Consider the following 15,366-nt stretch of genomic DNA (forward strand, 5'->3'; position numbering starts at 1 on the left):
TTAAATGAGAGTATGTTATTATTAGTTATTACTTTGCTTTTTTATGTGTAAGAATATCCAGTTTATAAAAAACACTCCTCCTACAAACTATGGCACAATTCTTAGAATGACTGATTTATATCATGGAGATTGAAGACACTTTAGAGATTTCATTCTTTCCTACATACACATTGTTTACAGATGTGAAGATTGAAAGGTCATTTGGCCAAGATCACACTGTTTCTTAGTACTAGTACCAGTTCTCCTAACTATAGCTTACTACTTCTTTATTTATAAAGAATTTTGGTCAGTTAGCATACTTCCCTACTGTGTATCAAATGATTTTAGTTTGTAAAAATGTTTCATACCTATTCTTTCAAAAATAAATGTTTTATATGGTTACACCTGGATTTAGAAATATTTCTGAATGAGGTAGTAGAGGACAGAGTATCTTTAATGTTAAAATTTCCTAATAAAATTTCTCTAATGACTAATGTTAAAATACAGTTTTCCCTGAGCACCGTGGTCTTGGAATCAGAAAATGAAAACAGCCATTACAACAGAACAGCACCATAGTTTTTAGGATTAAAATTTTGAGAGCCACTGGTTTCGTCTTTATGCTTTGGTTGTAAATTAACAAAATAAAGGAAGATTTAGACATTTGTGCTTCAGATTATTGGTTTTGTAGTTGGTTATGTAATTTTATATGTTTGGTAGTATGCTATGGTATGATTTGGGAAATTGATTGCATTTAATGCGAATAAGGAGTTTTGTAATGAGTTAACCAAATCTTTCTTTTAGAAAATATGGCAAAAATTAGAAACCACATCTACATTTCTGTGGAAGGTTTTAATAATTGTTTATCTTTCTATCACAGGGAGTCAGAAACACATTTTTCTTCTGACACAGATTTTGAAGACGTTGAAGGAAAAACCCAAAAGCAAGGCAAAGGAAAAGTATGTATAGAATTTGTGACTTTATTTTGATTTGTAAGGTCATTAAAAAACAAACAAACATATATATAAATAAATAATTATGTATATAACATAGCTGTTTTAGTTATATCTGAGATGATGTCTTTTTAAAATTAGTATGGTAGCCCTGGCCGGTTGGCTCAGCGGTAGAGCGTCGGCCTAGCGTGCGGAGGACCTGGGTTCGATTCCCGGCCAGGGCACACAGGAGAAGCGCCCATTTGCTTCTCCACCCCTCCGCCGCGCTTTCCTCTCTGTCTCTCTCTTCCCCTCCCGCAGCCAAGGCTCCATTGGAGCAAAGATGGCCCGGGCGCTGGGGATGGCTCCTTGGCCTCTGCCCCAGGCGCTAGAGTGGCTCTGGTCGCAACATGGCGACGCCCAGGATGGGCAGATTATCACCCCCTGGTGGGCAGAGCGTCGCCCCATGGTGGGCGTGCCGGGTGGATCCCGGTCGGGCGCATGCGGGAGTCTGTCTGACTGTCTCTCCCCGTTTCCAGCTTCAGAAAAATGGAAAAAAAATTAGTATGGTAAGCCTTCTGAACATGTGGTTTTGGGGCTTCTAGATCAAGTATCTTTTATCTATTTTCATGACTGTAAAGATAAAGTTAATACATTGTAGTTTCTACTCGTGTATTTGCAATGTACAGTATACTAAGCAAAATGTGATATCCTGTTGGCTTTATTTTTATTTACACATGAGTAGTCAAATATAATTGCAAAGAAGTTAAAAAAAATTTCTTATTCCAAAGCACCCTAAAAATGTAACCTACAACCATTTCCTATCTAATGGATTATGATGGACAATAGTTTTATTCTTTATATGTAATGTCAAGTGAAGTTCTGAGTAAATAGAATGCAAGTTTAGAATATGAGTGGGTACCTTGAGGGCTCTGGGTAACTTGGCTAATGGTTAAATCATTTTGCTGTTTTGGAAAAGTACATTTGACTCTGTGCATGTGTGTATATGCATTGGGCAAAATACGGCTTGTTTTTGTCCAGCAATTTCTTAACCATGATGAATTTTATAGTTGTATTTTTTTTCTTTTTTTTTGGGGGGGGGGCGGAGACAGGGAGAGTCAGAGAGAGGGACAGATAAAGACAGACAGACAGGAAGGGAGAGAGATGAGAAACATCAATTCTTCATTGTGGTTCCTTAGTTTTTCATTGATTGATTTCTCATATGTGCCTTGACAGGCTGGGGGGGGATTGGCTACAGCAGACCGAGTGACCCCTTGCTTGAGCCAGCGACCTTGGGCTCAAGCTGGTGAGCCTTGCTCAAACCAGATGAGCCCTCGCTCAAGCTGGCGACCTCGGGGTCTCGAACCCGGGTCCTCCGCATCCCTGTCCCACGCTCTATCCACTGTGCCACCACCTGGTCAGGCTGTATTTCTTTATGACACATTTAATTTTAAAAAGTTTAATATAGAAACATACAGTAACAAAGCAAAAATTTCCCATAAATTTAACATCCAAGGTAATTTATTCTTTAACATTTTGGTAAACATACTTTGGTACATATACCTATGTATAAACACGAACATACAGTTCTACTTAAATAGAATCATGCTATGCAAACTATTTAATTTGCTTTTAAAATTCAATGGTATATTATCAGTAATCTTCATATATTAGATTTTTTCTGTCATTTTCAATGATAGCATCCAATTTTATGTATGGGACATAATTTATTTAACTAGTTCATGGAATACTATGCTCATGGAATATATTATAATAAGAGCTACCATGTTTCACACTATACTATACACGCTCCATGGCACTGTGAAAATGCATTTACATATTACCTAATTTATTATTTGAACAACCTTGTGGATTAGGAAACTTCCTTATTTTATAGATAGGAAACGAAGGTCCAGAGAAATCAGTGGTTAAAGAATATGAGCCTATAACTGTTTAAAGATGGTGCTTTTAATCCATAATAGCAGTGATTGTCAACCCATGTGTCTCAAGACTTTTTAAAACAGGCAATACCTAACTATTTAGTCAGGGGCAATGACTACTTTTCCCTTAGATTGTCAAAAGTAAAGAGTGAAAGCAGCCAGTGCGACAATTGTCATCTACTATGAGCACCCTATCTGGAACCATAAATATATAGGTTATATAATAGGGTTGCATCTTATTAGTTACATTGCATAATAAAGTTGTGTCTGGTTTGTTAATTCTTGGTACCAGAAATCATTATGTACAAATACAGGCACCTGATTTTTTTATTTATTCATTTTTAGAATGGGGGGGGAGAAAGAAGGTAGGGGAGGAGCAGGAAGCATCAACTCTCATATGTGCCTTGACCAGGCAAGCACAGGGATTCGAACCAGTGACCTCAGCGTTACAGGTCAGTGCTTTATCTACTGCGCCACCACCGGTCACGCTAGGCACCTGATTTTTTAAAAAGTCACTTTGGACCAAAAAGGGTAGGTGATTACAATTATTTTTTGGTAAATCAATCAAAATTATACCTATTTTTTTATTTGGTCAGACTGGAAAAAAAATTTTTTTTGTTGTGCTGTAGAATTTTAGTAATGAGTTTTTATTTTTGTTTGTTTGTTTTTTGTATTTTTCTGAAGCTGGAAACGGGGAGAGACAGACAGACTCCCGCATGCGCCCGGCCGGGATCCACCCGGCACGCCCACCAGGGGCAAAGCTCTGCCCACCAGGGGGCGATGCTCTGCCGCGACCAGAGCCACTCTAGCGCCTGGGGCAGAGGCCAAGGAGCCATCCCCAGCGCCTGGGCCATCTTTGCTCCAATGAAGCCTTGGCTGCGGGAGGGGAAGAGAGAGACAGAGAGGAAGGATGTGGGGGGTGGAGAAGCAAATGGGCGCTTCTCCTGTGTGCCCTGGCCGGGAATTGAACCCGGGTCCCCCGCACGCCAGGCCAATGCTCTACCGCTGAGCCAACCGGCCAGGGCCTTAGTAATGAGTTTATGTGTGTCTTGAAATGGAAAAGGTTGAGAATCACTGCACTTTAGTATATGTAATGCCGGTGGCTTAGGCCAGGCAGGTCCACACTGGATTTGGGCAGACGGTAGAGAAACTGCAGAGCTGGAAAGGGTTGGGCCATTCCGTTTAATAAAGCCTCACAACGGACAAACACACAGGCAGGGGGAACCGCCCGTCAGGCAGACAAACAGCAAAATGGCCCCTCGCAGTGGCGGGCAGGCAATCTGCCATCCGCGATCCCCCATCTCTAGAGTGCAAGCACCCCTAGCCTTATACAGGCCATACACACGTGGCGCTGCCACGCAGTCACATACCAATCAGGCAAAGTGCTTGCAGCTGGTAACCCCGCCAGCAAGTCTAACACGGCTGCCGCACAGTGTACTACCTCCTAGTCTCTTTTTAGAGATTTTTTCTTCTCCATGATTGAACCCGGGTTAGCATGTTTACTTCTTGTACTTCCCTGCATTATCACTCCTTGCACATTGTTTTTTCTAGCTCAGCATATTCACTGAGCCATTTCCATTGTATTAATTAGTTTTTCATACCAACAGGGAATGGGAGGCATATGATAGATAAATTGCAAATATATAGCTCCGTGTTAATTAATATTAGCATTTTATACTTTTCTAGTGTACTTCTTGTAGTTGATCTTTTCTTTCACCCTTATCTCTGAAATTCCTTTTATTGGGGACAAAAGCCTTTCATTCTACAATTAAGAATTAATGACTTAGGTTCACAAAGACTGAATATTGTTAACACAATAATGTAAGTTAAGCAGTAAAATCTTTTAGTTGTTAGGAAGGGATTTGAAGAAGTTAAGAGTAGGGTGGTGTTGGACTCTTAGAGGAGGAGGAGGAACCTTTATGGGACACAATATAGAAGCATACAGGCTGTCAGTGGGGATACATTTGTAGACCTGCTTGTAGATCAGGGAGCTGCAAACTGGCCTTTTTTGTACTGCCCACCAATTAAGAATTGTTTTTACATTTTTAAAGGTTTGTAACAATAAAGAAATTATGACAGATCAGTTATGTGCCCCACAAAGCTATAAATATTTTCTATGAGGTTCTTTACACATAAAGTTTGCCTACCCTTGCTTTAGTTCAGTGTTTTTCAACCGACAGTTCATGAACTGGGGCTGGTTTGCCAGAAGTGGTGGTTAACTCTTTCATGGACCAGCACGAAATTTCTGGCAGACCGGCAGTTGAAAAACACTGCTCTAGGTCATAGAAATGTGTTAGTTTAAAAGATACCTTAGAAATCATTTATTCTATTCTGTAAAGATTTTAGTACATTTCTAGCATTTTAGAAATGAGAATGCTAAGTTAGGGAATGACTTATTTTTCTATAACAAGTTATAAAAGTTGTGGGAGGTATTTTATAACTCAGGTGTTATAGACAGTCTTTTCACAGGTTTAGGAAGCCCCTCACACCAGTATTGATAACTTTCCTATAAAGGGGCCTCATTTCCATAGTGTTCACATAAATTGAATTTTCCTGATAAGTTAGTGTTGGAGGGAGGGCCCAGATAAGAGTGAGGTTGATATGCCTATTCTATTTCGAATTCCTTTGTCAGTGTACTGCAGTGATCTATGATGACTAACAATAGGTGTCAAGCTAAATGTTAAAACTAAGTGTGAGTGGCTTATTTGATAAAGCAGCAACCCTATGGGGTAGGTATGGTTTTATTCTCAATTTACAAATTCAAAATCTCTCTGAAGCACAGTGTGGTTAAGTAATGTGCTTAAGAGCACTCAGCTAATAGAAGTTTGGCCCCATGAAGCCTGTCACTCTGCAGAGGCTGTGCTGCTACCTACAATGTCATGTGTGGTACATGGCAGTATAAATGAAAAAAGAGGCTGCCACAAGCACACCATTTTATATGGCGGGTATGGCATGCCCCTTTAGGTTTAAGCGTGTTTATGCATCTTTTCAGCTGCTTCTGTACCTTTAATTTGAGTTCTCAAAGATAATGATATAATTTAACTAACTTGTGTTTTTATGCAGACTTGTAAAAAAGGCAAAAAGGGCCCAGGAGAAAAGGGCAAAGGTGGAAATGGAGGAGGAAAACCTCCTTCTGGGGCAAACCGAATGAATGGTCATCACCAACAGAATGGAGTGGAAAACATGATGTTGTTTGAAGTTGTTAAAATGGGCAAGAGTGCTATGCAGGTAATGTTTATCACGTTCTTCCCAGTTTATTTGTACATTGTGAACATTAGTCAGTTAAATGAAATATATCCCTAGTTTTTTTAAATTGTGTTGAAAATATTTCTAGCACTGCTTATTAAAAAAAAGCATCAATCTATTTAGCAAACTAGAGATTTGTCTATTCAGACATAAGACCTTTAAGCTGTGTATTGAATTATTTTCTGCTGCATTATTTTTCCCCCTAAATTTATTGATTGCTTTTAGAGAGATAGAGGGGGGAGAGAACCTACTGAGCTAACCAGCCAGGGTTGCATTATTTTCTTTTAATGATATCTAAAAATAAATTATTTGGTCAAAACTATGCTGATGTAAACCCTGATGATGAAGTTTCAATTTCCCCTGAATTTAGATAGCTGCCATTAAAATATGAAGCCCTTTGCCCATATAGAATTCCTAGCTGAGTGACCTAATATAATCACTATCTGCATTGGGTAATTGATTTTTTTAAGTGAGAGGAGGGGCTAGAGAGACATGTACCCTCATTGCGATCCACCTGGCAACCCCTGTCTGAGTCTGAGACTAGAATCAACTGAGCTATCCTCAGTTCCCTGGGCTGATGCTCTGACCAGTTGAGCCATTGGCTGTGAGAGAGGAAGAAAGAGAGAAGGGGAAGAGAGCGGGGAAGAGAAGCAGATGGTTGCTTCTCATGGGTGCTCTGACCACGGATTGACCCTGGGACTTCCGTATACCGGGCTGAAGCTCTAGTCACTGGGAAAAATGGCTAGGGCCAAATTGAGTTATTTTGATCACTGTTCTCTATTACAAATTTTATTACTTATTTCTTAGCAGAAGGCAAAAAGTTATATCCAAGGTTAAATAATTAATACTAATTATGTTTCTTCATAATGTTATGACAGTAGCATTTATATTTTATAATGGAGGCTAAACTCATGTGGCTTTTAAATATTGAATCAACACTAGTCAAGGAATATACATGCTTAATAAAGTTATTTAATTTATAAAAGCTATAGGGAATAGGTATTTCCTTTATAGAATTAACTTGAATCAATAAAAGGTACACATGGATGGGTTAGGGAGAACTAGCCATTTAAGTTTTTTTAAATGAATAACTTAAAGTCAAGTCTTGTTTATAAATATGGACTTATCTAAATACTTGTGGTTTTGTAAATGAAATTTAAAATTATCACTAGGAACTGATAAAGATCATTTTTACATGTAAAACTAAAAAGAATGCTTAGTTTCGACACTATTACCAGTTGTGCAGAACATTGTATTTTTTCTCTTCCCCTCTCTCCCCCTTTTCCTTCCCTCCTTTCTTCCTTCATTCCTTCCTTTTTCTTTCCTCCCTTCCTTCCTTCCAGGAAGGGAGAGAGATGAGAAGCATCAACTCCTAGATGCATCACTTTAGTTGTTCATTGATTGACTCTAATACATGCCTTGACCCGTGGGCGGGGGCGGGGAGTTCCAGCTGAGCTAGTAACACCTGGCTTAAGCAAGCCAGCTGCTATGGAATCATGTTGATGATCCCATGCTCCAGCTGGTGAGCCTACACTCAAGCCCTAGCCGGTGACCTTGGGGTTTGAACTTGGGGCCTCAGCATCCCAGGTCGACATGCTATCCACTACGCAACCATCAGGCAGACCATTGTATCTTCTAAATTTGAATCCGCCTTTATTTATTCACATATGGTTTGCTTTCATATATTTGTGATTAGGATGTGGATTATATTTCTTATTTAATGTTTTAAAAGGTTATTTTTTGTGCATGTTCGTTATTTTAAAAAATATCTATGTTACTATGTTAATAGTTTATTTAGTCATTCTCTAATTTAAAAATTTACCCCCCTTTCTGTAGTTTCCATTTTTGGTTAATTTTATCTAAGAGATAAATGATTTTATTTATATTATGGAATTTTTAAAATTTGTATTGATTTTAGAGAGAGGATGGAGAGAGAGATAGAGATCAATTTGTTGTTCTACTTATTTATGCAGTCATTGGTTGATTCTTATATGTGCCCTGACCAGGGATCTAAGTAGTTAAATGCATTAATTCTTTTTTGGTATCTTTCATTTCTGTTATATAAGAAATCTTGACTTATATTCATGCTAATCAGGATATTCTATTTTTGTATAGTCTGTAGTCTATTTTTGTTTTAACTTTTTATGTCATCAAAAATTTTTACTATAAAATATGAGGGGTTAAGCTTTCTATTTCCTTTGTTAACAAATATCTCAATATTTAAAGAGTTTTCCTTATTTTTGTGTTGCTTATGCTTTGTAATGTATTAAAATTATACCTCTAAGCCATTTGTTTTTCTGTTTCTAAATGTGTTTTCCCACTTAAAAGCAGAATGTACACAGTACCTCTGCATTGATTCCACTGAATCCCCTGTTCATCTCTAGTTTATTTTGTGTACTTCTACTTGCATTATCTAACACTAAATTTGATCAAGGAAATGTACTGTTTGCAAACTTTTCAGAGTTCTTCCTTACCTAAAGGTTCCAGCTCAGATTTCCTTTTGGGATACTCGCTATTCCCCAGCTATACAGTATGTATTCTTTCCCTCTCTCTCTCTCTTTTTATTCTCTCTGTAGCCATTTTTCCTCCTTTCTATATCACTTAGGATTGACTAAATCAAATGTCACTCTTTTGAGAAGCATTCTTGGGCTCCATCTCCTTTTTCCATTGAATGTATTTCTTACTCTTCTCTTTTCATTATAGCACTTAGTGTATTGTATTACAGTTATGCATATGTCTGAATTTGCTTCTAGATCATTGATTCCTTGATCAGGTACCATATATTACTCAGTTTTTATATCCCCAGTTTATATCTATTTCAGTAATTATAAATGAGATTGAATAAGTACAAGACTAGCTGTTGGTTTTAAAATAGTTTTTACATTTTAAGAAAGGCAAACCCATGCATATGCCCCTAACTGTTGAATTTTATTTATAGATATTAAATTTCAATGAATAAGTTCTTAGCATACTATTTGATTAAAGTTTTTAAAGTGTATTTCAGTGTGATAGCTTGTATTTTGATTACAAGCAGGCTTGTATTCCTGGTATAAACCCTATTTGATCTTCATAAATAGCTTTTTAATGTGATGTGATCTTCTTGTAAGATTTTACTAAATATTTTTATCTTTATTGATGAAAATAGTCATTGTTCCATTTATTTATTGCTGCATAACAAACTGCTCTAAACTTAGTGATATAAAAGAAAAACCATTTTATTATGTTTAATGATTCTGTGGGCCTAGAAGACAGACAGAACTAAATAGGGGATGGCTCATCTGTGTTCTTGTCTATAATGGCTAGGGCTTTAGCTGAGACAGCTTGACTGAAACAGGGACTAATCCAGAGGCTTCTTTATTCATGTTTGGTACCTAGCCTGCAGAGACTTAAAGGCTGGACTCAACTGGAACTATACCTGGAACACCTACAACTGGTCCTTCCATATGGCTTCTGGGTTTGAAGATTATCCTGTGCAAGAAGGAACAGCTAATTCTCTAGTGCTCCAGGAATGCAGTGCAGAAGTTGAATGGCCTTCTGTGATCTAATTTTGGAAGCACCATTTCTACTGCACTCTTTTAGAACAGGGTTTATACACTCCACTTCTTGGGGAAGAATGTCAGAGAATTTGGAAGCCACGTTTTAAAACTCTGAGAGTCATACCATGCATTCTCTTTATCTATTTCCTGTATCATATTTGGAATAATCTGTAACACATTTCTTTTATAAATCCATTGCTTAACATACACAAGCTGTAAATTATAGAAGAGGACTGAATTCTAGAAATTGAGTCTAGTTTTAGAATATCTCCAATCTTTGAGTCAGGTAAAACTTAGATAATATTTTCTTTTTCATTTCTATATTATATAATCCTATTTGTTTTTGTACATCAAATTGTACATATTTTATTCACTTTGTACCATTTTTATATTTATTGGTATATAGCTTTAAACATTTCCCACTGACTTTTTGTTCTTTATATAGTATTAGCTATTATTTATCATCACAATTTAAAAAATTTGGTTTATTTAAAAATTGTTTTTATATGTTTTGTGGTTTCCTTTTGTGTTCACAAAGGAATAAAGTACTGCTTTTATTTTTTCTGTCCTAATTTAAAAAAAAATCCTGTATTGGGGTATATTTCAGATGCCGTGAAATTCACCCTTTCTGAGTGTAAATTCAGTGGTTTTTAGTGGTCCTGTTATCACTACAGTCTAATTTTAGAATATTCTCAATACCCCAAAAAGAAACCATTAGCAGTCACTTTTCCCTCATCTGCCACCAGTCTAAACCACTAAACCTACTTTCTATAAGCTTGCCTATTCTGGCCAATTCATATAAAAGGGATCATACACTATGTGGTCCTTTTTGAGTGGTTTCTTTGACTTAGCTAATGTTTTCAAGGTTCATCCATGTTGTGGCATGTATTATATATTTGTTCTTTTTTAATGTCAAATAATATTTCATTGTATGAATATATAATATGATTTGATTCATTCATTCTTCAATGCATGCTTGGTTTGTTTCTACTCTTTGGCTGTTAAGACCGAATGATGCTGTTAAGAGAGTATTGTTGTACAAGTTTTTATTTGGACATACATTTTCAATTCTTTTGGGTAATTATACCCTAGAATTTGAGTTGCAGGGTCAATATGATAGCTCTATTTAATTTTTAAGGAGCTGCCAAACTTTTTCAAAGTGGTGGCAGCATTTTTTAATGTTCTCACTGTGTTTTAGCATGCCATTTCTTCACATCCTTGCCAGCATTTGTTATTGTCTTAATTTTTTATTATAGCCATCATAGTGGGTGTGCAGAACTATCTTTCTTACTATAGTTTTGATTTCCATTTCCTTGATGGCCATTTACATTGAGTTGAGCATTTTTCATGTTCGAATAGCCATTTGTATATCTTCTATATAGAAATGTCTATTCAGATCCCTTGCCTGTGTTTTTAATTGGGTTATTTACATTTTATAAATGATTGAATTATGAGTTCTTTTTATATTGAATTTATTGGGTGACACTGTTTAATAAAATTATAAGTAAGGTTAAGATGTACAATTCTATAGTACACCATCTGTATATTGTATGTTCACCACCCTAAGTCAGGTCTCCTTCTGTCACCATTTATCCCCCATTCTGTAGATTGTGTTTTCATTTCCTTGATATGGAGTCCTTTGAAGCACAAAATGTTAATTATGAATAAATCAAATCCATTTTTCCTTTTGTCTCATGCTTTCGCTCTAATATCTAAGAAGCCTTTTTGCTCAATGCACAGTTCTGAAGTTTTACCTGTGTGTTTAGGGTTTTAGCTGTTATACATTTTATATCTTTGATCCCTTTTGAGTTGTGTATGGTGTGAAATAGGGTTCAGCTTCATTTTCTTGCACATGGGTATCCATTTATCCCAGCACCATGTTGAAAAGACTAGTCTTTCTTTGATTTGTCTTGGTATTTTTGTGAAAAGTCAAAAGACCATTAATGTAAAGCAGGGGTCCCCAAATTTTTACACAGGGGGCCAGTTCACTGTTCCTCAGACCGTTGGAGGGCCAAACTATAAAAAAACTATGAACAAATCCCTATGCACACTGCACATATCTTGTTTTAAAATAAAAAAACAAAACGGGAACAAATACAATATTTAAAATAAAGAACGAGTAAATTTAAATCAACAAACTGACTAGTATTTCAATGGGAACTGTGGTCCTGCTTTTGGCTAATGAGATGGTCAATGTCGGTTCCATATTTGTCACTGCTAGCCGTAACAAGTGATATGACACACTTCCGGAGCTGTGACACGTACGTCCGGCGTCACCAGAAGTAGTACTGTGCATGAGTGACGCCGCGCTTTGCGGTGTCGCCATATATAGTACTCCAGGAGCACAGGATGCAGATGCAGAGAGAGAAGGGGGGAGCAGGAAGCATCACTGACCACTAATGAAAGAGGTGCCCCTTCTGGAAGTGCGGTTGGGGCCGGATAAATGGACTCGGGGCCGCATGTGGCCCGCGGGCCGTAGTTTGGGGACCCCTGATGTAAAGGTTTATCTCTAGACTCTCAGTTGTATTTCCCGACTTTCATTGGGTCTACATCTTCATCCTTACGTTAGTACTCTGCTGTCTTGGTTACCGTAGCTGTGCAGTAAATTTTCAAATCATGAGTGTGAGTCTTCTAATTTTGTTTTTCTTTTTCAAGATTGGCTGTTCTTAATCCCTTGTATTATCAGAAGAATTTTAGGATCAGCTTTTTGTTTCTTAATAAGAATCCATCTGCGATTTTTGGTAGGGCTTGCACTAAATCTTTAGAACAATTTGGAGAGTGTTGTCATAAACTTTCTGTCCTCTCTGGTTTGTTACTCTTCAATTTGCCTTTCTTACTAATACACGACTAGGAGGATTCACTGTTGAAAAATTATTTTGTTCATTTTCTCATTGACCCAAGCATTCACTTCTTTAATTTTCTTTTTACTTTGATTCTATTGCAGTGTTAATGTTTAAGTATTATTTAGTACAATATTTTAGTCAAAAAAATATGTATGTGACTTCTAATATTTTCTAGAATATCTTTAATAATGTCACTAAAAATAAGTATTCATGCTTTATAAGGTGATATTATTGAATTTGATTTAATTTTATTATTAAAATGTAGATATAAAATAATATTCATTGACTTAGACAAAAGTGAAATGGTTTTTAGAGGGAGAGGGTTGGGAGAGCGGAGTAATGAGGGACCAATATTCGGTGACAGAAAATGATTTGACTTTGGTTGATGGACACATAACACAATCAACAGTTTAAATGCTATAAAGATGTTTGCATGAAACCTGTGTCCAATGTCACTCCATTGAGTTTAATTTCTAAATATAAAAAGAAAATATAATTAAAAATTTTATATATATGTATATATTACATTTGAAGTAAGTGATAGCAGTTGGTGTTAAATTTTAATGATTTTGATCAAACTGAATTCTTAAAACATTAGAAAAAGCTAATGGTTTCTTTTTCCCTTTGTTGTAGTCGGTGGTAGATGATTGGATAGAGTCATACAAGCATGACCGAGATATAGCACTTCTTGACCTCATCAACTTTTTTATTCAGTGTTCAGGCTGTAAAGGTAAGGTATATTTGTTTTGGGAAGCAGAATGTTTTCAAATGGTCTCTTCTGTTTTGTTCCTCCCTAAAGATGTATCAGCATGGAAGTAAATGCCGAAATACTGAATTGTTTGCATTAAAACTGCACAAAATGTTTGAGGAGAAAAGAGCAAAGAACAAAGTGAGAGACTCTGTAGAGACAATTTGTATTCATATGTGAAGTTAACTAAAAAACTTGGCAATTTATAATTGTTATGTTACTTTTATTAGGTATACTTCCCAAGTGGGAAGATCTGCTTTTAGGAACAAAGAAATAGAATAAGAAAGGAAGAGAAAGATAAAGAAGAGATACAAGTTCAAATGGCAGGAAATTGTAAAGTGTAGTGAATTAAAAAGTATAATGAATAAGAGTAAGTAAGTTAAGGTAGGGTGACATTTCTAGTTTTTCTTTTTTTTCCCCAGAGAAAGAGAGAGAGGGATAGATAGGGACAGACAGACAGGAATGGAGAGAAATGAGAAGCATCAATCATCAATTTTTTGTTGCGACACAGTTGTTCATTGATTGCTCTCTCACATGTGCCCTGACCACGCGCCTTCAGCAGACCGAGTAACCCCTTGCTCGAGCTAGCAACCTTGGGTCCAAGCTGATGATCCTTTGCTCAAACCAGATGAGCTCGCGCTCAAGCTGGCAACCTCGGGGTTTCAAACCTGGGTCCTTCCGTATCCTAGTCCGATGCTCCATCCACTGCGCCACCGCCTGGTCAGGCTCTAGTTTTTCTTCTTAAAGGTAGAGAAACTAGATTGGGGAGTGTGGTCTTGTTTAAAATGTTTTTGTGTAAAAATATTTTGAAGTAGGAATGGAGAAAGTATAAAATATAGAAATATTGTCTCTAGGCCAAAAAATATTTAGTGCAGACATTGGGCAAGCGGATAAAATTATGTAAGTTGAGGAGTCATGTATCCTGATTTGGATAATTAAATGAGTCATTCAAGATTATGGACAGATTCTGATCTATCCCGTGTTTCCCTAATACTTGATCCATCCTTGAAATTCTAGAAGATGCCCAGGCAAATAAATGTTGTTAACATAGTTTTCTAAGGGCATGATATATTTTTTAAACAATTTTACTTACTGACTTTAAAGAGAGAAGAGAGAGAACAAGGCCGGGTGGGGGTAAGGGGATAGGGGGAGCTGGAAGCATCAACTCAGAGTAGTAGCTTCTTGTATTTGCCTCGAGTAAGCAAACCTGGGATTTTGAACTGGCAGCCGGGCATTCCAGGTCAGTGTTCCATCTACTGCGCCATCACAGGTCAGGCAGGGAATTACATTTTTTAAAGAAATGGCACCAAAAACCATGGGCATTAATTAGGTCAGGAGGAAGGAAGTTTGCTTAAAAATAGGAAGAATCCCAAGAAGCCATTTATTTAAAATCTCTACTCATTTACTTCTATAATACCCCTTAAAAATAGTCACTGGAATTGGAAAACAAGAAACATTGTAAGAACTGATGCATTTTATTTGAGGTTGATTACAACATTTAGTGCATGATAAATATATTAACTTCTAGAGTCTAAGATCTTCATAATGCCATTAATGAAGTCAGTCTGAAGAAATTTAAAAAATTGAGTAATTAAAATCAACTTTAGAGCAGTGGTCTATAATCTTTATACAACATCAGGGTGGTTAACTCCTTTGTGGACTACCAAGGGTCTGTAGAGCTGCGGTTGAAAAACACTGCTTTAGAGTACAGAGAGTTTCCTAGTTGACTTGACTTCTTAGTTAAGGTAGCTGCAAATATGTATTAGAAAATTCTGCTGACTGCTCAGAAAAAGTATTGTTGTAATAATAATATGATGAGCCAGGTTAATGTTCTAAAAATCAAAATAGGTTATTTTTATTTTGCCTGTGTTAAGTCCATCTTTTCACAGTAGATGTGTATAGCTGCCTTTTTGTGTTATATTGTTAAGGACCATGTCCTTCCTTCCTTCCCTCCTTGCTTCCTATTTATTTATTTAATCATTTATTTTTTATTTCTCTTTACATTCTTTGAAAATGGAAGGTTGATTGCAGAAAAACCAAACAGGTGCCAGAAATAATTTGATGAGTTGAAATTCTAATTGTTTATTTTCAGTCTTCCCTATTAAGCAATAGTTTGGTCAATTTTAGTTTTCTAATTAGGCTTCT

The 15,366-nt window shown here is 36.6% G+C and overlaps 1 protein-coding gene across 6 annotated transcripts in view; it reads left to right on the plus strand.

Annotated features, from left to right (window-relative positions):
* Window positions 1-15,366, plus strand: part of STAG2 (STAG2 cohesin complex component) — a 150,103-nt gene that overhangs the window by 70,493 nt on the left and 64,244 nt on the right. For all 6 annotated transcript variants that reach the window (XM_066357627.1, XM_066357628.1, XM_066357631.1 and 3 more), the window contains 3 exons: window positions 857-935; window positions 5,912-6,076; window positions 13,107-13,203. In XM_066357627.1, the coding sequence (XP_066213724.1) occupies window positions 857-935; window positions 5,912-6,076; window positions 13,107-13,203 (341 nt within the window). The remainder of the gene's footprint in view (window positions 1-856; window positions 936-5,911; window positions 6,077-13,106; window positions 13,204-15,366) is intronic.

Source organism: Saccopteryx leptura, chromosome X (genome assembly GCF_036850995.1).
Source record: "Saccopteryx leptura isolate mSacLep1 chromosome X, mSacLep1_pri_phased_curated, whole genome shotgun sequence".
Lineage (NCBI taxonomy): Eukaryota > Metazoa > Chordata > Mammalia > Chiroptera > Emballonuridae > Saccopteryx > Saccopteryx leptura.